The sequence below is a fragment of the Eschscholzia californica genome, unplaced genomic scaffold, assembly GCF_041429995.1.
Source record: "Eschscholzia californica isolate CP2 unplaced genomic scaffold, dmEscCali1.0.p SCAF_4, whole genome shotgun sequence".
Taxonomy (NCBI): Eukaryota; Viridiplantae; Streptophyta; class Magnoliopsida; order Ranunculales; family Papaveraceae; genus Eschscholzia; species Eschscholzia californica.
In genome coordinates this window covers 2,277,170-2,302,986 of record NW_028238461.1, presented here as the reverse complement: position 1 = coordinate 2,302,986, position 25,817 = coordinate 2,277,170, and the positions used below count along the sequence as shown (strand labels likewise).

The 25,817-nt window shown below is 35.8% G+C and overlaps 4 protein-coding genes and 1 long non-coding RNA gene across 6 annotated transcripts; 1 reads left to right on the top strand and 4 right to left on the bottom strand.

Annotated features, from left to right (window-relative positions):
• Positions 1-97: 97 nt before the first annotated feature.
• LOC147541465 (fructose-bisphosphate aldolase 3, chloroplastic-like) lies at positions 98-2,969 on the bottom strand. Its single transcript, XM_086633313.1, has 5 exons — positions 2,381-2,969; positions 1,470-1,739; positions 1,233-1,342; positions 867-957; positions 98-768 (listed from the first exon to the last, which is right to left on the bottom strand). Exons 1-5 carry the CDS (start codon positions 2,546-2,548, stop codon positions 220-222), a joined length of 1,188 nt encoding a protein of 395 aa, XP_086489439.1. The 5' UTR covers positions 2,549-2,969; the 3' UTR covers positions 98-219.
• A 1,090-nt stretch (positions 2,970-4,059) lies between these two features.
• LOC147541464 (glutamate dehydrogenase B) lies at positions 4,060-8,706 on the bottom strand. Its single transcript, XM_086633315.1, has 10 exons — positions 8,134-8,706; positions 6,863-7,006; positions 6,202-6,315; positions 5,831-6,052; positions 5,668-5,742; positions 5,414-5,530; positions 5,031-5,281; positions 4,863-4,938; positions 4,672-4,758; positions 4,060-4,503 (listed from the first exon to the last, which is right to left on the bottom strand). Exons 2-10 carry the CDS (start codon positions 6,968-6,970, stop codon positions 4,318-4,320), a joined length of 1,236 nt encoding a protein of 411 aa, XP_086489441.1. The 5' UTR covers positions 6,971-7,006; positions 8,134-8,706; the 3' UTR covers positions 4,060-4,317.
• Positions 8,707-11,548: 2,842 nt separating this feature from the next.
• On the bottom strand, positions 11,549-15,447 carry LOC147541463 (agamous-like MADS-box protein AGL15). Of its 2 annotated transcripts, XM_086637837.1 has the most exons (8): positions 14,928-15,447; positions 13,614-13,689; positions 13,399-13,472; positions 13,205-13,304; positions 12,965-13,006; positions 12,788-12,829; positions 12,488-12,663; positions 11,549-11,966 (listed from the first exon to the last, which is right to left on the bottom strand). In XM_086637837.1, exons 1-8 carry the CDS (start codon positions 15,107-15,109, stop codon positions 11,879-11,881), a joined length of 780 nt encoding a protein of 259 aa, XP_086493963.1. In that variant the 5' UTR covers positions 15,110-15,447; the 3' UTR covers positions 11,549-11,878. The 2 variants fall into 2 exon arrangements, with proteins under 2 accessions (XP_086493963.1, XP_086493964.1); XM_086637838.1 differs by lacking the exon at positions 12,488-12,663 and having other exon boundaries at positions 14,928-15,350.
• A 736-nt stretch (positions 15,448-16,183) lies between these two features.
• LOC147541462 (uncharacterized) lies at positions 16,184-18,483 on the top strand. Its single transcript, XR_015223916.1, has 3 exons — positions 16,184-16,276; positions 16,445-17,165; positions 17,260-18,483. It is a non-coding gene; the product is annotated as an uncharacterized LOC147541462 (long non-coding RNA).
• A 983-nt stretch (positions 18,484-19,466) lies between these two features.
• LOC147541461 (xylan glycosyltransferase MUCI21-like) lies at positions 19,467-22,121 on the bottom strand. Its single transcript, XM_086637382.1, has 3 exons — positions 21,548-22,121; positions 21,341-21,421; positions 19,467-21,231 (listed from the first exon to the last, which is right to left on the bottom strand). The coding sequence occupies exons 1-3, from the start codon at positions 21,771-21,773 to the stop codon at positions 19,919-19,921; spliced, it is 1,620 nt and encodes a 539-aa protein (XP_086493508.1). The 5' UTR covers positions 21,774-22,121; the 3' UTR covers positions 19,467-19,918.
• Positions 22,122-25,817: the final 3,696 nt, after the last annotated feature.

Here is a 25,817-nt window from a genome sequence, read left to right as displayed (position 1 = left end):
GGTCTGAAACATTTTAAAGTTGCAGCAACATCTAACTCAAATGCTATTGTTTAACTAATCGAAGGAAATCCTGCATATTTCAAATTGTAGTAACATATACGAACCACAACTATTCCGCTTTATTCCATGAGAAACCGAAACTATTTGATATAAATAGAAAATAAAAATACTTGCCAAAATGATCTACTTTCACAAAGGAACATGTCTTAATATCTTAGCTTAGTAGGTATAGCCCTTGACGAACATTCCTTTCTTAGCCTCTTCATTCTCGCCCTCAGCTGAGTACCTTCCAAGCTGAGCAAGAGAATTGGCCTTGGCTCGAATTAGAAGTGCCTTTTGGGCCGCTTCTACATTTTCGGGTCGTCCTTGCCAAGTCTTCAGTACTGTGTTCTGGAGTGCACGTGCATATGAGAACGATACGTGCCATGGGTTTGGGCTCTGGTTCATCTCGTTCAGATTTAGGGTTGCTTCAACTTCAGATTGTCCACCTGATAGAAACATGATCCCAGGAACTGAAGGAGGGACTCTCCTTCTGAGCATTGTAAGAGTATTCTTCGCGATGGTATCAGGGCTGGCCTTGTTTTTGTGCTCGGCTCCTGGGGTTACCATGCTGGGTTTAAGGAGTATACCTTCAAACACAACATTGTTCTGAGCCAAGTAGAAGAAAACTTCTGCCCATACTTTCTCTGCTACCTCTAATGTCCTCTCTATCGGGTGATCACCATCGAGCAGAATCTCAGGTTCTACTATTGGCACAAGACCGTTATCCTGCACATTTGTTGAAAAAATGTTAAAGCTTGTGTATTTATTAGAAACGGAAGTCGTATTTTGAAGACAGGGATCGATCTCTGTAGTGAAATAGGTACCTGAGCTATGGCAGCATAACGTGCAAGTCCCCAAGAAGCTTCTTTAACAGCTAGTGCAGTAGGACCACAAGGAATACTAACTACTGTCCTCCTGTAAACGTTTTAATAGCCACATTTGATTAGAAAAAATCATGAAAACGAAATTTCATTGACCTATGAATGATAAAAAGAAATTGTGGCAATTTGAGATGCTTTGATGATGATAAACTCGAAAATGATATACTAGTTCTTATAGTAATGTACAAAGTATCTCAATTATTAAAAAGATAGTAGATGGGTTTTATGGAAAGATACAATAGGTGGCCTCAGACTCTTGGAACACTAACATGTGAAACCACCTGACAGCAAATAAAGGGTGAGACTAACCATTTGGCAAATCGAGCTCCTTGCTTGTAGTATTCAGCACATCGTGAAGCCAATCCATCTAATCCTTGGCACCAAGATTCGTTATTTGATCCAGGTAGAGGAACCAAACCCTTTGAAAAAAGAAGAAAGAAAATAAGCTCACTACTACAAAATGTGCAGAAGCAGAGATAATGGGTAATCAATAATAACGATATTGGATATACCGAGAACACATTATCAAACGATAACAAAAATTACCTTATCAACTTTGATTCCAGGCATGATTTTCGCTTCACGCAAAACATCCACAAATTTCTTCCCATCAACTGTTGACTGGTATAGTGTTTCCTCAAAGAGAATGGAACCAGAGATATACTCACCCAGACCAGGTGTTGTCAGTAAAAGCTGTCTATAAGCCTGTCTATTAGTTTCTGTGTTATCCAAGCCGATTGAAGCAAGTCTCTTCCCACAGGTTGCATTTGACTCATCAATAGCGAGAATACCCCGTCCAGGAGAAGCAATAGTTTTCTAAAAAGAAATGCAGTCAAAACACAACAACCCAGTTTAATTTACTCATTGGCGCTAATATAAATAGAAATTGACATACATCTGCATGAGAAGAAGAATTCAATATTTCTTACTTAAAGGCAAGAAGATCAGAAGTACTCCCTCTTTTAGTTGGAGTAACAATATTGAAGCAATGAAGAACAGTTCCAGTTTTAACCTACCAATTTCTGTTTTTTTTTTTTTTTTTTTTTTTTAATTAAGGTGGTAGTAGTACCTTGAACACTGGGAATGCACATAATGAAAACAAAGTAAAACAACAAAAAACCTAGGAAATATGTCTAATTTCAACTCAAACTCTATATAGTAAAGATTCTGAGTGTCAAGAAATCAAATTCTTGCAATGGAAGGGGAAATTATCTGGATCTAACAAGAATAAACAACCCTAGGTCAAATCAGAAATAAGATCATTGCAAAGCATATGTAGTTGAAATTAGCTCAATAAGCATCAAAGTTAACTTATTTGATTTTGAGCAATTGGTTGCTGAAACTCTAAGATCGGACCAAAATCAGAAGACATCAGATCATCAAGCCACATTATCTATCTATCTATCTATCTATCTATCAAATCATTGGCTGAGACAAAAATAGAAAAGAAAACTTACAGCGGTTTGAATAAGCTCGTCGGTATAAGAAGAAGAAGCTTTGATCGAGAAAGAAACACGGCGGAAACCAACAGAAGAAGATCCATTGTTACGTTGGTTGAAAGATTGTTGCCCAATCCACTGGGATGACGACGACGCATTCAACTTAGCAAAACTTACAGACGCCATTGATTCTTCAAACTACTACTAGTTTCTCTCTCTCTCTCTCTCTCTCTCTCTCTCTCTCTCTAGTCTAGATTGATCGGTGGGTGGACCGAAGCCAACTCTCTCTCTCTATATCTCTCTTATAGTCAGTCAGTCAGTCAGTCTTAGGGATGGAAGGGGAGGAAGATAGTGATGAAAGAGGTTTTTTTTCTCGTAGAATCCGTCGGAAGAAATACCAACAAAGACGGAATATACTTTTTTTTGTCAAATAGTATTGAAGTTGGAAAACGTATAAATGAGTCGGTGAACAAACACTGACTACTTATTGGGAGGATAAAGAAGGAAAAGGTCAACTAAACACTGTTGTTATAGATTCCGTGTCCATTAGCGACGAGTTAGGTTTACCTTACCTCTCAAGTCTCAATACCCAAGTTAAGATTAGGTCAACATACATACTGAGCTCCTGTAGAATTGGGTTGGTAGGCAACATTATGATTCGACAAGGACATCCGGGGCTCACCCTAATTTTTTGTTTGATGAGATAACCCGGGCTGCTGCTAATTGGAAAAAGGGTTAATTTGACATGAACACCCCAAAAACTATTTGGCTTTCACCCATTTTCAATACAACCCTACCACAATCTACCATTGTGCCCCCTAGTCTCCCGACCATATCGAGTGAGTGACGTAGACGGACAAGATACAGTGGAGAAAGGTTTTTGTTTTCTAAATCCTATCCACCCACGTTATTTTGTTGAAATTTACTTGGGAGACTAGCCGATTAGAAAGTTATTTTTATTTTCAATATGTCATTGTTTTCCATTTTAACTGTATTTTCTCCACCAAATTCTACTTAAGCCGTGTGTGCCTAATCACTATATACGACAAATTTTATGTTAACAATTCCAACCAAAATTTAAACTTTCCAGCACTTTCACCTACCACCACCATCCACCACATGTCTGGTCTTTGAAGATGGTTGTGGTGAGGAAGAACTTCAAGTTTGGAATGAAATTATTGATATAAGATTCATCAATTGTGGCATATGCCATTGAAACAGAACACTACTAGGTAGACGAAAAGAGCTCAATTGAAGTTTTAAAGTTCATATATTAAAAGTGGTATGAACATCAAATATCTAAGTAGTTGAGAGTCTAAGTCATTATAAACCAAATAAAACACGAGTTCCACATTCTCATCTTTCGCATGTTGCTTGGCTTGTGCGGTTCATTTTCTTTAGTTAATTCGATTTTAGCCCCTAATGTGTGTTCAAGTGTAAAATACGGCTTCTATATTTACACTGAAAATATATATTTCCTTGAGGTGACTTTAACTGGCCGATTTTTCTTTCCAATTTCAACACGAAAATCACTCTCCAAGTGATTACTTGTGCTTCTTTTCTCTATCTAGAAACTTTTCGAAACATCTTAAATGACCGAGCTGAACACAAATAACTAGACTGTCTCACTTTTAGTTATATTTAGTTCGAGTGTACCAACATCACTAAATCAACATAACAGAAAGAGAAGACGAACATGTCGAATGATGTCAATATATTATTACATTAAAGAGATCGATCCATCTCAAAATCCACAACCCAGTAGTATCTGAGAAAATAAGGCCCAATATGATCCAAATATAGCCCAACTACAAATTGAACTTGAAAGTTGAAACCTTTCAAATTAGTAACTTATTCCATGTTTCTTCAATAGCTAAAAGAGGTGAAAATAAAAAAGTAGAAATGCAAGTATTATTCGTGAAATAAGAAAGGAAATGATATTATTCTTCATTGCCTTAAGCTTCCCAACCCCTGAGGACAGTAGCCCGGGCGACACGATTAACTCCAAGAGTAAAAGCACCCATACGAAGATCACAATCATGGGTTTTGCACATCTCTTTCACAGCTTTGAATCCATTCATCATGTATGTTTTGAGTTCGTTGTTAACCTTCTCTTCATCCCACATAAAACCTTGGATATTCTACATTCATTCATAAACAAAAAAAAACATCGATTTTAGTTTAATATGGTTGCTTCATATAACCTTTGACCTAAATATCTTTGAGTAAGTGGTAAAGGTCGAAAAGAACACACACAATGGCACAAAATCATGTTATAAGAAGCAAAAGAAAAGGGTAGAGCTATCTACCTGAACCCATTCGAAGTAACTGACAGTAACTCCACCTGAGTTCGCAAATATGTCCGGGACTACCACCACGCCTTTCTTTGACAATATCTATAAATTAAAACATATATATGATTGTCATTTTCGATTCTCTAAGTATTGAATGGTTAATCGCCTTTGCATTTCCTTCCATATAAAATATGAAATGGTCGTACCTCATCCGCCTCTGGGTCGGTGGGATGGTTAGCCGCTTCAATGATAAACTTAGCTTGGATTTCATTGGCGTTTTCTCTGAAAAAAAAATAGACTTTAGATTAAGCTACCATTGGTTAAAAAGTTAGTTGAAAGCTACAAAAACTGCCAAGCAAAACAAGGAAACTAGCCTGTTAATTACGCCTCCGAGAGCTGCTGGAATAAGAACATCACAGTCTTCGACCAATATTGAATTTGGATCAATTGGTTCTGCGCCATGAAAACCTTTGACTCCACGGTTCTCTTTCACGTGTTTGAGTAAGCTCGGTATATCAATTCCTTTACTATTTTTTATGGCACCACTTATATCACTAACTGCTACAATTTTCCCACCATTTTCATTGATTAGTTGGGCAGCCCATGATCCAACATTACCAAACCCCTGATATTTTGGTATAAACAGAGAGATTTTAGATGACTAAAGAACTACTCAAATCTTTGATTGAAATTGGGTCTGATGGGTTTGAGTTTAGGTTTAGCGAATATAAATTGCAGCTGGGATAGAAAGGATTACTTGGATAACAAATCGTTGACCCGAGATGCTTTTCCCATATTCTTTAAGCAATGCTTCTGTTGCGAAGAGTACACCCCTCCCAGTAGCCGCATCCCTTCCTAAAGATCCACCAAGTTCCTGCCAAAACAATTTGTATTGTCAACCTCAAGCTAAGATATTGCCTCGAATTTAGTTGGGCTAAAACAAGTCTTTTTAGTTTATATTAAAGTTTTGCAAAATTATAAAAGTCTATCTTGTTAATAGGTTATACTTACAATTGGTTTTCCAGTCACTACTGCCGGGGAGTGGCCGTGAAACTTTGAGTACTCATCCAATATCCACGCCATTGTCTTGTTTGTCATCCGGACGAGAAAATATCAAAAGGCTATAGCAAAAAATGTTATTCTATACAATATAAGCACCATAAGTAAAACCAACCTGTGGGTTTGTTCCCATATCAGGTGCAGGAACATCAGTGTGAACTCCAATTAAATCATGTATTTTTTGAGTGAAAACCCTAGTAAGCCGTTCGAGCTCAGAAATGCTTAATTCACTAGGATCACATCCTATTCCTCCTTTAGCACCACCATATGGTATATTTGCTACCGCTGTTTTCCAAGTCATTAGTTGAGCTAATGCATTCACCTCATCAGGGTCAACCTGCAACATCCATGAGAGTATTCTAAACTCGAGCCATATAAAAGGCTTATCTCGTTATTCTAGACCTTTTCGCATTTCGCCCCCATTAATTAGTAAGAAAAAAAAAGAGTTGACAAACTTTAGAGTATAAACTTCTGTGTATGACAAACCTCTGGATGGTATCTGATTCCTCCTTTCATAGGTCCTCTGGCATTGTCATGCTGAACTCTAAACCCGACGAAAGATGCCAATGAGCCATCATCTTTTGGTATTGTACATTCTACCTGAAATTCAGAAAAAAACAAATTCTAGCTTAGATGGTGATTAAGTGGTTTCTCTCAAAGTCAAATATGAAATCTGACTTGAGATCTGAATTAACTCGAGCAAGTGTTAATTTTTTATCTATCTCGCTTGAATGCCATACTTGGACTGTTGTTAGGCCATTTGAGTCGGACATAAAACTAATCTATAAATCAAGAGTCCATTTTTTGAAACAATTTGAAATGACTAAACAAGTAATACCTAGGCGAGTCAGTATCAAACACTTAAGACTCAGGCGCCGCGTCAGATAAATACAATCAAGAGAAAACAAAAACCACCTTAATATTGCAATATGAAATATCTACTCTATTTAGAAACCATAACATATAATGACATGATATCTTTCTACTTAAAAACTAGTCCACTTTGAGTATATCAGAAACCCATCCGAAAATCAATTCTTTATATATATTTGAGAAAAAAAAGTTATTATAAAACTATGGGTATAATGGTGAATGATTTAATTATGAAGTTATAAATAGATTAACAAACAAAAACAAGTAATCTGACCTTAATCTCTCTAAAAGGAATGAGTAAACTTTTTTCAAGTTTTGAATCCAACCCCAAAAGCCTAGCTGCCTGCTTGAAGTTCCTACTTGTTGCTGCTAATGCGTTCATGGTTTACTTTTTTTTTCCCCTTTCAACACAATTCAACTAAAACATAATTTCCAATATTAGTTTCACAACTTGATACATATATATAAGAAAACTGAAATCTATATATATTAAAATAATTGACTTCTGAAAAAATTAATATAACAAAGACCACTTAATGTAAACACATGTTAATAACAGCTGTAATCATGCAATTTAATTGAGTACATCATAACTTAAAATATTATTTCAACTTAATATCTAAATCACAACGAATTACATTGTTAATGAATAAAATCTCCACTAGTCACATGGTTAAATCTTTTCTAATTACCTTGTGCCTGATATTTTGCATTTTTTATAAGTCATGTTTGGCGTGATGGAATCAAATGTGATTTTCTGGAATCTTATTCCATAATGGTGCTTGGTGTACGTACTTGCCACTTTTGTAAAAGGGAGATGCTAGAGTGCCCAGTTTTTAGCCCATTAAATTGCCCAGCTGATGTGGAATCACTAAAAGACAAGGGTTTTTCAAAGTTTGACTACGGTGGGGACCGCTTTTATTTCTAAATAAGGAAAGTTGGGCAATTTAATGGACAAAATTGCTGGGCACTCTATCATTTAATCAGGATCCTCTTCGTTCTATAATAGAGGTCTAATAATTGTTGGCCTAATTTAGTCCATATCATGCCCAGTTTGCATCACTATCTCTCTTTTGTGATGGTGATATTATGTTAGACTTCTTATTCGTCAGAATCCCGACTCATTTAGGTAAAAGGGCAGGATTTATAGAGAGAAATGATCTCTCTTTTTTCTCTAAATCTTACTTGTCCTCCTACCTCAGTCAAGAATTTGTCAGTCAAAAGATGGGACATAATAACATTTTGTTATACAATTTTGGCATGTTATAAATCCCCTTAAGCTAACTATTTCTTAAATGACTTACAGTTTGAGGAGAAATAACACAACGATAACCAACTATGTGACCGTTTTACCGTAAAATAGAATAATACTAATGATTTTGCATTTTCCCTTATCAGAAAACTGATTTCTCATTAACAAATAGTGATACTAAAACTAATTAGGAGCTAAATAAATAAGACATTATAAAGAGACTAAACCTCTAAAAAAATGGATCAAATTGAATTTCAATAATCAATACTAAAAGAGGGTTTAAGTATAAGCACCTTAACCAATTAAGCAGAGCAAAATAAAGGCAATGAATTGTTTGTCTCAACTTCTTCAAGTAAACTTCACCTCTCCCTCTCTCTCTATATATATAAATAGATAGATAGATAGATAGATAGATAGATAAATGAATCAACCCAATACTCAAGTCTGACGAATTCGAATCAATACCATAAAAATAAGAAGCATCAATTAATGCATTAAACTAGATAATCCTAAAAAGTACTTTTTATCAATAAGTGAACTGAAGAAGAAGAAGAAGATCTAAATTGGGGGAATAAGAACAATTTGATTTTTCAGAAAATGATGCAGATTCTTGATATTTAAGGTAGAGGAATATGAGAGAACAGAGGAATTTTGCAGCATTTGATACTTGGAATTAAAGGGGAATAAAGCTGGGAGATTAAAGTTTTAACGTAGATAGCTAGTGGGGTTTTAGAAATTTAGTGGATCCGACACGTTAATCCACATTCACAATCACTTATTTGTTTAAAATATGTTTATATGGGGTTTTCTTTCATTAAGTATAAGGAGGGAGAGAGAGAGAGAGATCAATTGGGATGAGCATCTCTAAAGAATCATTTACACTATAGGGGTATATTGAATTTACCGCGATCGAATAGGGCCGTCGAGTACGGGGAAAAGAATCTCGTGGTTGTCTGACCATGAGATGTGCACCATACATCTCTTGGCCCTCCGACCATGTAACATCTCGTGGTCGGTTGGATTCTCGGGCCAATCTTGTGTTGGACTTCTTGTGTTGGACTTCTTGTGCTGGACTGGCCACAACCCTGGAGGAGAGTTCACCGAAACATTCTTCCAGGGTTTGAGAGTTTTGCCTGAAACACTTCAACTTTCGTCTGAGACGAAGAGAGCCCTTCCCTTTTTTTTAGTGGGGCGATAACTCTGAAAAGACAGATTGTCCATCTTTTCTTTCATCTCGGGTGGTGGGAGTTGGTGGTCGGAAAATGAGAGATGAGAGAAAAGGATCTAATAAAAAAATAAAGGTTGTTTGCAATGACAGTTTGCTGACAACACTTACTAGCATGGAGAAGAAATGGTAGTAGGATCGGATGAAACAAAAGAAGAGATCAAAAAACTTTTACTCAAACATTTGTGTCTTGGAATATAATAGTGTTTCCTCTAAGCAGTGGCATTTCTTGAAGAAATTTGGATACAATCCATGAATTGAGGAAATGCAACCAATTTTCCTCTAAAACAATTACCTTCATTAATGGAGGTCATTAACATAAAAATAAATGATAAACCACAAAGGAGAGGTTAAAAGAAGCTGATGTCGTAGATAGAAGAGATAAAAAATGATGAAGATAAAGTGTTTGCAGATGGAGAGGATTTGAAGATGGTCAGACGATGAAAGAGAAGACGAAGAAGGGCGCAAGTTCAATTAGATTAAAAATTGGTATTTTGGTCGAATATGAAAATACATTCTTTTTCATTACTGTTGGAAGGAGTAAGTTAAATTACCAAATTAAAAAAAAAAAGTATCTTCAATTATGCATTGTTTTGGAGGATGTTTACACTATAAAAAGGAATAGAGTATTAGCGACGGTCAGCACAATCACTAATAACACAACACCGATGCCGTAAAACTATACCTACGTACATAAACCGTCGCTACAGGTGGCGTAGGTAAGACTTCTAGCGTAGATTTGCGACGTGTTTTATAAGCCCGCGCTGATTTATTGAGCATTAGCAACGGATTTTATAAGAAATAGCTGTCAATGTTAAAACATATTACCACTCATCTAGAACAATTAAATTTGGAATATAACTCTTCCATTATTTAATAGAAAAATGTAAAAATAATTGACACAGATTACCATTGTTATAAAGTAAGAAAAAAAAAAGATTCACAAAAGAATGCGAATCCCTTGAGGATTTTTTGGATCCCATGGAAGTCAAATCATTTATAGGACATAATGGAAATATGTAAAAACCCATGTCGATTAAAATTGCCAAAAAGTAAGAAAAAAAAAGAAGATTCACAGAAAAATGGAATCCCTTGAGGATTCTTTGAATCCCCGCTGAAGTCTAATCAGTCATAGACTCAGAGGACATAATACCAAATATTTTCTAGTAGTGGGTGGTGATGATATTGTTCTTAACCTAGCTTAGGTATGCTTCTCCAATAAATTGATTTTTTTACTTTCTAGGAATTAATCTGATAATCGATATATACTACCCCGAACTTGCATGAATTATTACTACCTTAGTATGGAATTACGTTTCTGAACCTAATTCTTTTTTTTTTTTTTATGTTTATGATAGTAAGGGAAGAGAATCAAGAGAAAAAGAGAACCTATGATTTCTCTTCGATCCTTACTATCACAAAAAATGGAACCAGTCTCATCAAACCATTCTGTTATCCTTAAATTTGAAAAATATACCATTCGGCTAGTGTTGATGAACCTAATTATTAGTACTCCAATAATTTCTATTTTTCTTTTTTTAATCAATATAGCATTTTGCTGGAACTTTATGCATCATTTACTACAAATGGTGGTTTACCAAAGGGCAGGAAGGCACGGCCCTTTACAATAGAGTTCATCAAGGGGTCAGGTTAGACCAGGCCAGGGGTGGCCACTCACCCCTGGCCCTTGGACTGATAAGTCATTGCCCCTAAATATGTTTATTGAGTTTACCCCTAATTAACTAAATATAGATAAATTAGTCAATTGTGGGTGATATTTGGTAGTTGGCATGGATTCCACCACCAACATCCCTGCACTTGTGATGAGGTAAGATGTTCTTTTGATAAAAATGATGAGGTAAGTTATGTACTAGATTATTAGCCAAAATCATCACAATTAATATACAAATCCCCACCAACCAATTTATCAAGTGAGTAAAGAGGTGGAAAGAGTAGTGTTTTTAACACATGCAAATTTTATATACTCAAGAAACTTATGTTAAGTATGAAATTCCATTTGTAGATAGAGCTCCCTTAGCTATAATAGGGCGCCTTTCGAACTTTCCTCACACAGTTTCTTTCAGTATTTTCAGTAGTTATAGGCTAAAGGCAAACTCAACTGTTATGGCGGGCTCCCGAATTTTTGAATTTGAGGGCCAAACCCCGGTCGGGTTTGCCCAGCAAGAGAGCCTTTCCGTTGGACTACCCGAGAGGCTATCTGGAGTTAATATTTCATAGTTGAAATTTAGAATTACAAATTTCGTGAGCGTACATCACTAACACACAAACACAAATTAGATTTGGGTCGGAAGCCTCTCTGGGAGTTATTAACTCAATAGACTCCCAAAATGACATGGGAGCCCCCATCACGGAGCCCCCCTAGGGTTTGCTCCCGAGTAAAATTAAGCACGAGCACAAAATTTGAATTCCAGTGGCAGAAATGGATGGTTTAGAAAGTTTGAACTTTTACTTCTCTCCACAAATTTGAAGCAAATATGTCATTTCAAGATCTAACAAGAGTATAGCAATCAAGCTACCTAATATGTATAACTATTTCATCATCTCCATATGTCTGCAAAGTATGCTATTTACATGCATTTATAGCATAACTTTGATGATTTAGGTCTAAACGAACTAATGTTTCGACAAACATATCAGTTAGAGAAAAACAGGTTCAAAACCCGACAAGGCGATAACAGTCTGATGTTTAATATCAACCTCTATTGTGAACTAGTTCCACTGGAAGAAGAAGAAAAGGAAAGGACCACGTCTGGGAAGCTTTGGATGCATAATGAGTATATCATCAGAAAGTATCATCTCGGAGTTAAAGGACTATCCGCACCATCAGAAGACGATGCTCTCTCAGGCTCCTTCGTCATGTAATACCCATCAGATGCTGGCCTGAACAACAAATAATTGAATGAAACCTAATGACAAAATAGTCAAGGAAAAAATGAATTTGCTTAAAAGTGGTTAAACCAATATAGTGATACATGTAAAACCATTAACATACAACGAACATCCAAGAAAAAGAAAACACGCGTTAGGCTCAAAGAATATCACATGTGAGGGGGCGTATGAGAATAGTCCCACATGGGGAACGGTGCTCTCTTAACCACAAATATAATATCTAGGTCCTCTTCACTCATTGTCAATTGGTTTTTGAGTTAGATAACCACAAACTCAACACATTTTAATCTTAAATCTTGAAAAGAGTTGGTTTTAGACATGAATGAATTTTCTTTCCTACGGTCGATATAGAGTTGTGTTAGAAGCACCCAATTTCTGTCCTTTTCTCTTTATGAAAGAACAAAACGCTATTTCTCGTAGACATGAAAATTCATAAAATAAAACTCAATCTTGAGGAGAACAAATAAAGCAACATAATTAGTAATAGTGTTAGTTGAAGGATTGAACAGTACCCCAAGTGCAAGGAAGTGTCAGAGCCGCCTCGCCTGTCAGACGTGCCAATGCAAAAACCTTTTGGACTCATTGTGTCATGTTTAAGATGGAAACTCTTCCTTTCAGTTGGGTGAAATTCAATATAAGGTGGTCTCACGCTTTCGGTAGATGGAATCATCCCCCGAAGTGCCTCTACCTAGTATAACAGTATAAAAATAAACTCTTGCTAAATGAAAATTACCATTAATAACCTTTTTCAGTTTTATTAGCTTTTCATAGAAGAATTTGAAATTTGAATATAATAAAACTAAGAGAATTACCTGCTTTCGCAAACTCTCGTTCTCTATGACAACCAATTGTTCCTAAGAAACAAAAACAAGCTCAACCTTCATCAACAATTTATAGTAATAGTCGTTATGTTTTCACAATTATTTTCGTGAGAAAAGAAAAATCAGATCTCCAAACTAATCAGTCCAATATAATATACAAATGCATACCTGTAATTTTGACTGCTCAAGTTGTTCAAACAGCAATTTCTCCTGAAAAGAAAAACGTTTGATTCAAACGCACTCTTCTCGTATATGTACGAGAGAAACACATAACTTCAGTGATGTTTTTTGTTTTGTGGTTTTATGATAAGTTTAAACTATGACTGAAACAAACATTCACTTAAAAATTTCGAAATAATCCACAAACAAGTTTTTGCGAAAGAATGATCCTTCAAGTTTTTTCCTTACCTTCCTACCCTTCACCGAGAACAACCCTTCGTTCAATCGATTTTCGAGGTGCTGAAGTTCTGTCAAACTCATGCCAGCCAGTTCCTTACCCAACATTCTCCTACAGATAATAAAAAAATATTAGCACTCATAAACTCATGCTCTAGTTCCCTAGCCAATAATACTCACTAGAAAGAATTCAAACTGTAATATACAAATATTCCGTTTGCAGCTTTGAAATGTCGTCTTTCAGGATGGTTATCTCGTGATTCTCATTAGACTGATGACTCTGCACCAAATATAACGATTGAACGTGAAAAAAATGAAATTGTCGGGTCAATGAAAGATGAAGTAGAAGATTTATATCAAATTCTTGCGTAGCATTTTGAAGTTAGAATTAAAGATATTATGAATGTAAGATAAAGAATACCTCGTTACCAAAATCATCCGAAGAGTTCTCAGAACAATCTTGGAACGTAGAGTATCTTGAAATTGTTTGTTTCATGCTTCACGATGAACCAAGCAACAAAAAGTCAGTGTACATTAAGTTTGCAATACAGAGATAAACATATAACTATACAGATTCAGACTAGGAAAACAGAAATTTAAGCTATTCAAGATCAGGTCCATGATCAAATAAAAGATCTCACCCAACCACAATAAAAGGAGGGTGGGGGGGTGGGGGGGGGGGATCAAAAATGGGGAGGATCATCGTTCGCAAATTTTAGAAATTTATGAGACGATACAGAAGGTGGAAACAAAAACGAGAGCTCATAGCTTGTTAGAGTAATGAACCAATTCAGTTTCTCACTTCAACCCCTTCAACTCAAAGTTATTATCTTGGTTTAGGTGAAAACTACTTTCTAAAGAGCAAATAAATATCGAGTTCAAAAGCAAATACGTTTCTCATAAACCGCCATTAAGTACAATACATATGCAATCACGAGATGGAAAAAATTGGCACCTACAAACCCATACTAGTCCTAAGGAAATGAACAAGTAACATGTTGGTAATATAAATGTAGGACAAAATTTCTAAGTTTTTCATAGTGAACCAAGGTATCCATCAAAATTACATGCCAAAATGGAGTATTTCTAGATATAGAGATGAAACAACTGATAGCATGACCGAGAAGTACTGGGCCAAACTTGGAGGCGAACGGCTGGATTTCGCCCCATGCTTCGCTCTCTTGCTTGGTTGGGGGAAATCTGCCCTTCGCGGCCTTGGGTAACATCACTGCAGAATCCTCCAAAAAATTCACAAATAATTCTTATGACATTCAACTAATGAGTGACGAGAAACAATCTTTAACCCTATGAATGAAGGCAAATTCATCAAATTGTACTTCATTAAGAGTTCTCTTAGTTCCCAACAAATGTAACAGAGGGAGTTAATCAGCAACCATTTTGATAGAAAAAAAAAAACCCTAACTCAATGGAAATTGGCGAACCAATTTAACAGAGAGAATTAATCAACAACCATTTTGATAGAAAAAAACCCTAATTCCACATAGAATCAGCAACCAATGTACTCAACATGCAAATAGAATCACAACCTAATCAAAACTTGATTAATCTAAATAAAATCACCAACAAAACAAAAATCAACAAAAAACAGAGTCCATAAACTTAAAAAAATGTTACATGCATGTCAATGATAGATCAAAATTGTGATAAATTTAAAGAAAAAAAAAATCAAGAATTTGAGCATATTCATAAAGAGAAAGAAGGGACAGATTTATACCCAGAACTAGAATATTCATAGAGTTTCCCTGTACTAGAGAAGACAATCAGAGCAACTTCAGCATCACATAAAACAGATAATTCATGAGCCTTTTTGAGTAAACCTGATCTTCTTTTGGAGAAGGTAACTTGTCTGCTATTAGTGCTCTCTATCCTCTTGATCTCAATCTTTCCTCTACCCATTTCTTCTTTCTCTCTCCTTTTTCCTTCTTGGGTTTCTTCTCTTCTAAGTACTATATGTTTCCTCTCTCTTCTTCTTCCTTCTTCTCCTCTATTGAATGTTGTATATAGAAATTAAGAAAGATATATGAATAGATAAAAAAAAGGGTAGAAAGATCTGAAATAACTTGTGTGAGAAAAAGAAAAAGGAGAAGTCCAGAGGGGAAGATGGAGAGGTGAGAGGTGAGAGAGAGAGAGAGGGATTAGCCCAAAATGGCATAAAAACTTTGAAAGTGTAACCGTGCATGGCCATTTTCTCGATTCCTATCCAGTTCTTTTTGGTGTATGTGGTGTGTTTGTGTGTCATTGGTGAGAAAGTCTATAGAGAGAGAAAGTTTGAGATTCTCTTTTGCTTCTTTCTCTACCAAATTTAAAACATTTGTGCTCATTATTCAGTTTCAAAACCCAAATTCTAATTACTTTTTTCATTTTTCCATTCTCTATTTTTAGTAAAATCTACTCACCAATGGCATGCCCTTTTTTTTTCATTTCTCAAAGATGAGAATATTTGATAATGTAAATTATACTCACGACTAAGTACTAACGTGACAGGTGAATGAAAATATTAAGTTATTATACTCCACAACGCCCGATTAAGAATAGCGAGACTTGTGTTGAATCATATATTAGTGAACCTAACTAGTCCAGAACTAAACTCGTGTAACACCTGCTAGACCACTGAAAAGCACGAGCGCGGCATTAACTAAATCAACATATAAGTGAACTCAAAAGAACTCTACCGCCCGAACCTTGACATGAAAAGTCAGCACAAGTCTCCTAAGTACTTTGAGATCTATCATGACTTAGAAAATGATGCGTCACTGACGTCGGAGGGAGCAGAAGACTTGCATAATGAAAAAGAATGGGTCAAATTTGAACCCGACCATCTTTAGCGGACCATTTTGATGAGTTGGTCATCTCTACTAAGACAGACTCTTAATGAGGCTCTCTCTGATTTGATTTGAGGACTTGGTTCCTTGTTGGCCGCACAAATTAGAAAGAGAGTAGTAATACAACAACAGCCACACATTCATTTCTATTGGAAAGAGAGAGAGAGAGAGAGATAGAGCAACTGGCCGGATGCAGCTGCCGGGACCCTAGATGCATTTGGGAAACTGGAGCTTTCGATTGGTATTCGATCTTACTCTCTCCTGTTTTCTTCTTCCCCCGTTTTTTTCTCAAGTTTGTCACTCTGTCTCTTCTCCAATCCTTTATTGGATTCTTGTGGCAATGCCAGTCCCCTTTTATCTCCCCATTTATCTCCTTATTAGCTATTTTCATTTTCAATCCCAATTTTAGGGGTTTTTTCTTTCTGTTGTTTTGTAGTGGTGAACTACAATCTGAACTCAACTATAATGTGTTTGTACAATTACCCAAAGCTGTAATTAATTTAAGGCAGGATTTAGAGACCTTACTTGCACAAACACATGCACCATTGGAGCTGAGGACTAGTACAAAGATTTTTGGTTGTAGGGTTTAAGGGGTGGAAAGTCAATGACTCACACAGATTGAAACTAGAGGTAGAACTGTCCCTACCTTGAATTCATTATCATTTCCTCATTGAAATTTTCTAACAATAATAGAAAGGTGTTGTTGCATAAGTCTCGACTACCAGTGGTTCTAGACAAAGCAACACTATCTTCTAGTTGTCTCTAGGAACTTGTGATATCTTTTTGTAGTTTTCTATTGTGATCTCAATAGACATGAAAATGGATGTTAAGAATATGGATTTGTTTCCAGATGACTCATTTGACATAATTGAACAAAAGTTTCGTCTTTTACCTCTTCAGGCCTTTCTTAAAGGTGAATTTTTTTTCTTTGAACATTTAGTTAATGAGTCGTAAGTTGATACACCTTTCTGGATGTTAGGGATATGCTTCGGATGAAATAATGATTCACAATTAGTGTTTAGGTTTGTCCTGAAATTTAGTCTTCTTCTGGGTTCGAGCATGGAACAATGCTGCACGAATGTTAAGGGAAGTGGGCAGGTTTAGGCTTTGTCACCTATGGAAATGAACAGGTGACAAATGCTACTTTCTCTACTTCTCAAACCCTTAGCCGTTCCCGTTTTCACTTCCACTTTCTCTAAAGAACATATGCTTTCTTGCTTGCAGCCTCGAGGGATATGTACGCAGGATACTGGTATAGAAGTTAAATGTTCTATCTCCCTTATTCTTGTTTTCTTTACTTCATAGTATCAATTCTTTATATGTCTAACAACTATTTCAGCAAGACGAAATCTCTGCCTTGTCTTGTTTGATCTAGACATGCTCCATGTGTGTGGGACCCCACTCTGGTAATCCGAGAACTTGAGGCTGAGCTTCTCACCTTGTAAAAGATTTTCATAGAAATGAATGAGGAGTTAATTTCTTCACTTCGAATCAGCGACAAGTAGGAAAAGTGTTATATTTTTCACCGGGACAGTTGGTAGGTGCATATTTTAGGTCATATGTCGTCATAATGAATGGTGATACTTGACAGAACTAGCGGAGGGAACTTATGGTCCATGTGAGCTCCTCCGATAGTTACAGTCCGAAAGTGGTTAACAAATAACATCCCCTCAAAACTACTATTGAAAATTGATAATGTTCTTTTCTTCTTCTCTTTTCAATTTGGGAAGTTTTGTAAGATTCTCGTTTAATGCAAAAGGCAGTTGTGTTATGAGCTTATATCCAACATTATACAATCCCCATACGTGTTTTAAGTTATGCAACTGAAGATATCAGATCACGATTTTCTAATTTCTTGTGTCAGTTTATTGATTTGTTTGATTATACTGAGAGTAAATTGTTTGTACATTCTCGTATTCCTCTGTTTTCTAACTTTTCTTCACTTCTTTTTTACTTTTGATCCTCTCAGCCAGACCAGAATTTCATAAGCCAGGTGGTATTAGTTCTTCATTAAGATCATTCACGAAACCAGTTTGCAGTTCCTATCATAGAGAAGTGTCAACTTCCTGCAGATTATGTTCCTGCATATATAAAGATCCCCCTATATATCATGAATGAGGAGAATATATTGCACTGGAAACATGATTCAGGAAAATTTGGATCGAACCTGTTTCGGATTTGTGAGATCCCATAAAACAGGTTAGAACTTTACCAGAACAAAAAACCAATTTGGTAACTGTTTCAAGCTTTCCGTAGATCCTTCTTCGTAATTTTGGTATCTTGAGTTGGATAAAAATATTTAACTATACAAAAATTCATCTAGTCAATATCTTAATTGAATGTGGATTGTGTCTGCAAAATCCATGTACTTTCTTGTACTGAATTACTTACTGTATTTACTTCATCAAAATTTAGACATTTTGTTATAATAAATTTGATCTTTCTTGATTCTGTTTAATTATTTAGGATTCTGTTTCTACTTGAGTAATTACTCAGGATTCTGACATGATTAGAATTTTAGCTCTTCAGTGAACAGAGAGTGAAACACTAAACAGAAAACAGATTAAAAAGATAAAGAGAAAGACAAACTAGCTAAAAATAACAGGGTTGACTCTCCAATGATTTTTAGTTTTGAGGCAAGTGGTTGTTTATGTAATCCAAACCAAGTGATAGTGATTTTTGTACTTTCTTGGATGCTTTTGGAATGGACATTCAAATCTTCTGATATGATCTTTAGAGGTACCTTGGTTGGCCAGCAGGGCTCCATCCGTCGGGTTTCTCCTATACGTCTCACATACTTAAGGACGGTAAAGTTGACTTTGTCATCAGATCTGTCAAAGACTTAGAGGCAATAGTTTTTTTTTCTATCAATGGTTTTCTTTTCTTATTGTTTGACTCGTCTGAATCTAAATAATTTGAATTAAATAGACCAAACATCAACTCAGACTAGAGAGGCAGAGATTCAAACAAGTCAAACATCACAAGTCGGACGAAAAAACAACAATTTCTAGCTTTAGTTCAGACCTCATCAAGTGGGATCTAAATTTGACCTAGAAAGATAAAGACAAATGCTACCCATGTACTCCATAAATCAGCTTGTTATTTTTCAAAGGAAAGGGCTAAAAAAGGAGCATTTTAGGTGGTGGCATGTGGGGAACAAGCTATGATGGGCTGAGTCCATTATTTATGGAGACTTGTAGTTTGTTTTGCATCAACTGTCACGTTCTGTTAAAAAAAAAATCAAACATGTTTGGTGGGTGGGTGGGTTAGCTTCCTCTCTGTTCTTCATGTGACAACTCTATGTATTGGTCTGTCAGTTTTGTTGAGGTAGAAGGATAAGTGAGATAGAAGTACCCAGCCTACCATTTTAGAAGATATCAATCACCCATTTCGTAATCGAGATACGTGTTCTCCATCTCAAAAATCACCTATTTTCACTCAAGCCGTCTTTTCATTATTCAAATTTCAACTTGACGATATTAGAAAAGCTCTGATACCATGTGAGGAAATACAGTTAAAGATAAGAAGCGAAAATAAAAGTAGTTACCCAATCTTTCATTTAGTAGTTACCCAATCTTTCATTTTCACTCGAGCCATCTTTTGATTTTGTTGAGTTGATAACTTAATTACTCAATCTTCACAAACCACTTTAGCAAAAGGATCAAACACTTTTTTTCCCCTTTCAATTTGAACATGAGAAGTGATCTTCATTTCCAAGTTCATTTATGTACAACAAAAAGACACATAGAGTAATATCTACATACATTTAGCTTCCTCATCTTCTTGTTTTGGACATGAAACTTCCAAGTAATGAATCCCAAAACCTAAGTCTTTAAGGAGAAGGTTTTATTGATTGTATGACTTGTGTTATTTGGTTTACTTTCTAGTGTGAACTTTGTAGATTCCTTTTCGAGATATAATCATAAGCACGAACTAATCGTTTCCGAAATCTTTGAAGATCCAAGTTCACACTCTGTCCATCTAGATAGATCTTCTTAGTAAACTCCCATCCTTTCTCATTAACACTTTCTGGGTCAATGAGGATCGGATCGTTCTTCTTGTGGTCATTGTATAAAGAGCTCTCTTTTGGTAGAATTTTGTAAGGGATGTACTTAAGTCCAAGCTTTACTGACGGGGCACCGTAGTAAGTTTCGGCAGCCCAGTCCGTTCCGAGAGGGATAATCTGAATGAACACCGAACCAGGCTTCATAAAAAGGAAATGAGTCATGGCAGCTCCATGGACACCGATCATAATATCGCTAGAATTCAATGCTCGATATATCTTTGCTAGCTCTGTCGTTCGTTGAGGCTTCAAAACTTCAACTTCAAACCCAATTCTCTCAGCAAATCCCACCATTTCATCTTCATTAGATGTTGATCTCGACCCATTTCGAGATATGATTACTATTTTTGGTCTCTTCATTTCTTCTTGCTCTTGTTCTTCGTTCAACTGAGGTGAAGAAGACATTTCTGGCCCTAGTTTTGCTTTGATTTCTTCTTGTTCAGATTGAATTAGACTCCTAATTCTAGGCCAATATGATTGATCAAGAAGGTCATGAAAATCTCTAATAGTCTTGTTCTTCCCTGGCATTAATGAATGATCCACAGTAAGTTCGTCGTGAATTTGAAGACCCACAATTGCCTCCGGAAAGCAATGAGTTCTATTATCGTTAGTGAAATCGATCACAGGATAATCCGTAAGATGAGAGAGAATATCTTCATACTTGCTAACCCACCAATCATGGTATTCGAGAATGACGAAAACAACTTGTTTGTTCAAGTGTTGTGAAGTTATATATAGAGGAAGAATTCCATCATTGAACTCATGATAGACATTTCCAGTATAACCACCAGTCGAAAATATAACAGCAGGAACAGAATGAAGTACTTGACAAGGATTTTGATCGATTTTCGTTCTAAAATTGGATTTTTTCACAACAACAAGATCTAATTCATCAATTGTATCCATTGTGTTTTTTTCCCATTTTCTAGTATAGGGTTTGATCTTTTCATGTTGTAGTTCTTCACCTTCATCATCATCATCATTTTCATCTTCTTCCTGTACTTTTCCTCCTCCATTGTTGATGTTGTTAGAAGAGTACAGAAAGATTGAAGATGAAGCAGAGTAAGTTCTTATATCACCTTTCATGAAACAAACATCTGATCTAATACTACTTCTATCACAGCAAATAGTACCTAAACAATGAAATCAGTAAGAATCAATAAAACAGTTTCTTACAAGATATAATCTAATCTAATCTGGATTATGGATTTGAATAGAGAAAAATATGAAATACCCACTAACCAGATTTAACTGAAGAACAGATTGGATCATATTCTCTTGCTGTATCAAAAAAGAACCCATCATTTCCTACTGCAAAAGTATCTGTTAAAAGCAAGATTAAAGTATTAGAGAGAGAGAGAGAGAGAGAGAGAGAGAGAGTGGGGGTAGAGAGAGAGAGAGAGAGAGATGAAGAGATAGAGAGAGAGATGAAGAGAGAGAGAGACATACAGAGATTGAAGAGCTGGGGACCAAAGATTAATAGGCAGAAAGATAAAAGGACTAAAAGGAAGAGAAAAACAAATTTGGGTCTTTTATAGTAATAATAGAGAGGGTTAATAATGTATCCAAAATCAAAGATAAGGGTTTGTGATTCTTCATCTCCTTGTTTATTACTAGTATTCTGTAAACTATTCTTCCTCATCAACTGATTATAACGTTGAGGCCTAACCATCATCACTTCTTTAATAAACTCTTCTTCTCTCTTCTGATTCTGGGTAGGAGTGACTGAGAAGAAAGAAGGAGTATCTTCAAATCTTTTTAATGGGTAGTAGTAGGATTCAGAACTAATAAGAGAATAAGTAGCTAGCTAGTGAGATGGGGGAAAGGTGTTAAACTGTACAGGTTGCTTCTAGGGAAAACTAGAGAGAGAGAAAGAGGAGATGGAGAGTTTTTAGAGAGAGAAAAAGCTGAGCTTGTTGAAAGGGTAGTAGTGAAAGGGAGGGAGGGAGGAGTGTTGAGTTTGAAGTTTGAAGGGCAATAAGGAAGAAAGTTCTTTTATTGTATTTGTTTATTCATAATGATTAAAAAATCCTTTTCTTATTTTTTTTAAGATCTTGGGCTTTGGGAGAATTTGGGCCCACTCACGTGCAAAAGAAACAATTTTGATCCTTCATTTCAGCCATGGATTTGAATACTATGTTCAGGATCCAACGGTTTGAAATACCCACTAGAAGTTCTCTTGTCTAAAATAGGCTCCTTTTTCTACACTTACTTTTTTTTTTTTTTTTTTTTTTTTTAAGAAATCGACTACGATCTACGTTAGTCGTTACAAGACATTGATACATCATGAAGATGTGATGAGCACGATAACCGCCTAACTTAAATCATAATGAAAGAGGTCTAAAGCCCGACAACATGAAAGAAGCCTAAAGAGTAAAGTCCGATAAATTTATTATATTATTTACTTTATATAGACACGTCTAAAGTACATGAGATAAATCTTGATGACAAACTGCTTCCACTAAGACTCGATCCCACAACTTCATGAACTTAAGAGGGGTGTCCATGTAACTTAGGCCACGAAGAAAATTCTTTGTAGCCTCCCGTAAGTGTTAAAGGCACTTCCTCCCTCCACAATTTACTCCCAAATTTACTTTGAGGGAAGCACCTTTAACACTTATATCCTCCTTAAAAAAAAAGAACATTTACATCATACACCTTCCGTAAGTCCGATGAAGTCCGTAGACACTTCAATCCGACGATGGGTCTCTTGTGAAAACAAAATTCGATGATGGGTAATAGCCACTTAATTTTCTAAAAAATGTATGACACAAGGTCTCTTGTGAAAACAATTTACTCCCAAATTTACTTTGAGGGAAGCACCTTTAACACTTATATCCTCCTTAAAAAAAAAGAACATTTACATCATACACCTTCCGTAAGTCCGATGAAGTCCGTAGACACTTCAATCCGACGATGGGTCTCTTGTGAAAACAAAATTCGATGAAGTCCTAAAAAGTAGGGAACACAAGGTCTATTAATCAAATCCTAAAAAATGTATTAATTTTCTAAGAAATATTTTAATTTTAAAAAGGAAAAAAACTTAAAAATTGCGACACTTGCGAGACCAGAAAAAGGTGAGAAAACTTTGTCAAAAGTATAGTTCCAATCTTTAACCAAATAATTGAATTTTTGTTGACATACTACAATACTTTTTAAAATAAATACTAATGGGTGAGCTTGGTGATCTTTACAAAAATAAATAAATAAAAGAGTAAATTGTAAAATAATTCAAAAGAGGATGCTTGATAATTGATACCATTTTGTTTACTAATCATAATGACAAAGGCTCTATTACAGATAGAATTGTGCCTAAATTTGGGTAAAATTCTTGCGCTCAGAGAACTAGTTTACAAGTGAAAATATACACTAATTAAACTCTTATAAGAACGGGTCTAAAGCCCAATTAAACTATAACTTAAAGTCTAACTACATTATTTTTTCAATCTAAAAAAGCTGAGCTTGTTGAAAGGGTAGGAGTGAAAGGGAGGGAGGGAGGGAGGAGTGTTGAGTTTGAAGTTTGAAGGGCAATAAGGAAGAAAGTTCTTTTATTGTATTTGTTTATATGAATGATTAAAAAATCCTTTTTTCTTTTTTTTTAAGATCTTGGGCTTTGGGAGAATTTGGGCCCACTCACGTGCAAAAGAAACAATTTTGATCCTTCATTTCAGCCATGGATTTGAATACTATGTTCAGGATCCAACGGTTTGAAATACCCACTAGAAGTTCTCTTGTCTAAAATAGGCTCCTTTTTGTACACTTACTTTTTTCTTTTTTTTTAAAAAAAAAAAATCGACTACGATGTACGTTAGTAGTTACAAGACATTGATAAATCATGAAGATGTGATGAGCACGATAACCGCCTAACTTAAATTATAATGAAAGAGGTCTAAAGCCCGACAACATGAAAGAAGCCTAAAGTAGTAAAGTCCGATAAATTTATTATATTATTTACTTTATATAGACACGTCTAAAGTACATGAGATAAATCTTGATGACAAACTGCTTCCACTAAGACTCGATCCCACAACTTCATGAACTTAAGAGGGGTGTCCATGTAACTTAGGCCACGAAGAAAATTCTTTGTAACCTCCCGTAAGTGTTAAAGGCACTTCCTTCCTCCACAATTTACTCCCAAATTTGCTTTGAGGGAAGCACCTTTTAACACTTATATCCTCCTTCAAAAAAAAAAAAAAAACATTTACATCATACACCTTCTGTAAGTCCGATGAAGTCGGTAGACACTTCAATCCGACGATGGGTCTCTTGTGAAAACAAAATTCGATGATGGGTAATAGCCACTTAACCGGCTAGATGTAGTAGGCATCATGGGTATTAGAGGCCAACCAAGAGCTCGCACAAGTTCGAACTCGAAATACCTAGTCATCTACCCCCACATAAATTTTAAAATTCGATAGGTAGACGTCTGATGCCCTACGAGTCTAACTCATTTGGTGGGCATGGGTTGATTTGAGCACTAAGAGTTTACAAAAAAACTCGTCTAAGTTCTACAAGTACTCTACTTAAGTGTGGGAGTCCGGTCGGGCTCAGGCGCCCATGAGTGCCTTTAGTCTGAGTTCGAGCATTTCGAGAATTATATATCAAAAACCAATCGACTTAGTTGGTGGACGGGTCGGGTCGGGCAAAAATAAGATTTCATCAAAAAAAATCTACCATGGACAAAATGGCTTTCAAGCAGGGCGGGTACCTCATTTTAAAATTAGAACAAAAAACTTTAATAAAAAAAACGAAGATCTTCTTCACCATTGTCATTGATCTAACATGATATAAAATCAAAATAGATTAACATCTTCATTGACACAAAAAATGGAAGGACACCAATGTCAACAATTTTTTTTGAATATACCAAAATCAGTAACAACTAACAACCTCTCTAAAATCTAAATCTAATTTAGTTCACACTACTATCCTACATATTTTTTCAAATATGAAACTAATTCGGTTTATAAAATCATTTGGTTTATAAACTCGTCATTTCCAAACCTTTTTTGTTTCCATTGTCATTCAATTATCTTGCTCTTACTCGTAAGAATATTTAGATCAAATGGATTATCATCTCTTTATCACCAAGTCCACGTAGTGTTAGCATACAACAGGGCTCCAAATATTCGTAATCGTAAGGCAAGAGCCAAGAAAACTAGGTAAGGTAAAGGAAACGAACAGATAACCTTTTGTAGTTCCTAGAATTAAGCCCTAGAACTACTCATAATAAAACGACCCTTGTGAACCGGGTGCGTGATTCGGGCTATGCACTCAACTGAGGATTTTTTAGGTAGAGACCAAGCCCACACACCACAGTGTAACGGGTCGGGTGGACAAAACTCGCCTCGGGCGTCGTGTACTTTATTTGCCCATCGGACCTGCCCAAATTCGATTCGTAACTACCTATAGGTGTCTCGAACGTGCCTGATTTTCACCCCTGATTCTGATTGATGTTAGAGTTGTATGGATAGATAGTGTAACTCTTTTGTGCATAACCGCTCAAGTAAATTCATTGGAGAGAAAGTTTAACTGCATTCAATTCTAGAAGGCTTTATTTATACTGTACTACTCAAAGATGGCCAACTATCGAAAAAGAGGACCAAAAAGTCAAATAAAAAAAGAACATCTTTAGACTTGTAGGTAAAAGAATTCTTTTGGAAAGTGAAAGGGCAATAAAAAGAAGAGTCCATGGGTATATAGACCAAAATTAATTTGA